We start from the raw sequence: 2438 nt of genomic DNA on the forward strand, positions 1-2438 counted from the left end.
TCTCCAACCCTGCGTGGCAGACGCAATACGCAAGCAAATGTAAGCGACCATCAGATGGTGATCCTTTCGAGATTTAGGAGTTGTCTTCTGAATGTGCATAATAAAAGAGATGCTGACATCGGCCTCGAAAGGGACTATCATCTGATGGACGCTTACCGGCGGAGCTCCTCCGTCACAAAGGGAAACAAAAGCTGCCACACTTACCACGGGTTTCACTAAGTATACCAGACTAGGAAGAGTTTGCAGGTGGTCGTGATTTGGATATACTCTTATTTCAAGGCTTGTCTGCGCTAATTTTCTACCGGTGCTGTAATTAAACCAGCGGCGTAGAGTAGGGGAGGGAAAGTGCAAGCTTCTCCGAAAATCATTGATGGGATTGAAACATGTTGATAGGGTTCAATAGCGGTTAATGCGCTATGTCCGGCATAGGGTATATATAAATATATGTATATAAATACATATTTGATATTCAACGATAAAATAAATAATAAATTGTGTTTATAGGAAGATGTCATTCCTGAGTAATTTAACATTTGCTCGTTTAGCGCATACCTTTTGTCGGATTTCATCATTTGAACAAAGAAGATGCGGAGAATTAGTTATGGTCAAGGTAATTTTTCCATTCTTTCGTTCTCATGGAAAGTGTTTCACTTATTTGCGTCAATTTAGGGTTGGATACAAAACATCCGAAAGATGAAAAAGAATTTATTTCTTGATATAAATGATGGCTCTTCAAGCAAATGCCTTCAGGTAGTTACGGAACGTAGTGATTCAATGAAGCCTGCAGTAGGAGACTCAGTCGAAGTACTTGGTGAAGTGAGCCAAGCACCCCAGGGCAACGCCGAAATAAAAGCAACCACACTGAATATATTATGTAAATGTGATATCAAGGACGGATATCCCTTCACCCCACGTCAAGTTCATCCTCCTGAATACGTTAGGGAGTACTTGCATTTAAGGCCGAAGGTAGACAAATTCGCTGCTGTTTTGCGAGTTCGTCACTGGGCAACGAAATATATCAACGATTATTTTATAGACCGCGACTTTTTACACATCCACACTCCTGTTTTAACATCAAACGACTGTGAAGGGGCTGGTGAGGTAACTATTTTTGAAATTATTGATGAGCCAAATTGTGAATGAAAGATTTTACTGTAATGCAGGTGTTTCTAGTAAGGCCTGACAATGAGCAACTCCTAAAATCTATGGCGAAAGAGGGCACATCCCCCGATGAGGCTTATTTCGATAGAAAGGTTTACCTGTCTGTATCAGGACAACTTGCGCTTGAAGCCGCAACTCAGGGAATGGGGAATGTTTACACTTTTATGCCAGCTTTTCGTGCTGAAAATTCAAAATCACCCTTGCATATCTCGGAGTTTCAGATGCTCGAAGCAGAGCTAGCATTTATTTCCGATATCGTTGATCTGACGACATTCATTGAAGATCTGCTGAAGACTGTAACGACACAAGTCCTGAACAAATGTGCAATGGATGCAGACGTTTGTAAAGCGACTAATGCTGAAAAAGATGTTGATTTAAAAACACTTCTTGAGAAAAAGTGGATAATTTTAACGTACGACGACGCTATTGAGATTTTGAAGCGACACAAAGATGACTTAAAACAGGAGCTGAAATACGAAGAGGGACTTTCGAAAGAACATGAACTGTTTCTAGTGAAACATCTGAATAGTCCAGTTTTCGTTACACAATGGCCGAAATCAATGAAACCGTTTTATATGAAAATTTCTGAAATTGATTCAACGAAGGTAAAAACATGACATATTTTTTCTGAAAACAAAAATGGTTATGTGAAAAGCGTAATCAAATGTTATCATCATTTCAGGTTGACGCTATTGATCTACTTATGCCCCAGGTCGGTGAGTTAGTTGGGGGGAGTTTGCGTGAAGCCAATTACGATCGTATAGTGTCGTGTATTCCGCCGGCATTGCAATGGTATGCAGATTTACGGAAATTCGGCTATGTACCAACTGGAGGCTTTGGTATAGGATTTGAAAGATTTGTGCAGTTGTTAACAGGTGTACGAAATATACGGGACGTAGCACCTTTTCCACGTTGGCCACATAGTTGTAATATGTAATTTTATAAATATATTAATTTTAGTACTGCAGAATGGTTGTTGTATTGTGAAAGTTTTAATAAAATTATTGATTGTTAGAAATGATATTTGTGCTTCGATTGATATTTTTCTCTTCTCCAATAGAAGGGTGGGGAAAGAACAGCAGTAGAGTCGGATCTATCTGGTCCAAAACTCAAACCCTTCCTTAACAAATTCCCCTCTTCAAATTCCTGTCCTTGCTTTCCAAAGTCTCCAAGTAACACAACAACCGGCGATACTAGCTTCTTTGACACTAGTCTCCTGTTGGTCCTTGGCCCTCAACGTTTTCGTCGCTACTGTTCTCGGCCAAGGGACCGTGTCT

The 2438-nt window shown here is 40.1% G+C and overlaps 1 protein-coding gene across 1 annotated transcript; it reads left to right on the forward strand.

The window, feature by feature from the left end:
- Positions 1–585: 585 nt before the first annotated feature.
- On the forward strand, positions 586–2175 carry LOC119654150 (probable asparagine--tRNA ligase, mitochondrial). The gene is given in 3 exon segments (XM_038059313.1): positions 586–1101; positions 1164–1766; positions 1844–2175. Coding segments are annotated over 3 exon segments (1374 nt in total). The 3' UTR covers positions 2099–2175.
- The last annotated feature ends 263 nt before the right edge of the window (positions 2176–2438 follow it).

The sequence above is a fragment of the Hermetia illucens genome, chromosome 4, assembly GCF_905115235.1.
Source record: "Hermetia illucens chromosome 4, iHerIll2.2.curated.20191125, whole genome shotgun sequence".
In the NCBI taxonomy this organism is placed as follows: Eukaryota; Metazoa; Arthropoda; class Insecta; order Diptera; family Stratiomyidae; genus Hermetia; species Hermetia illucens.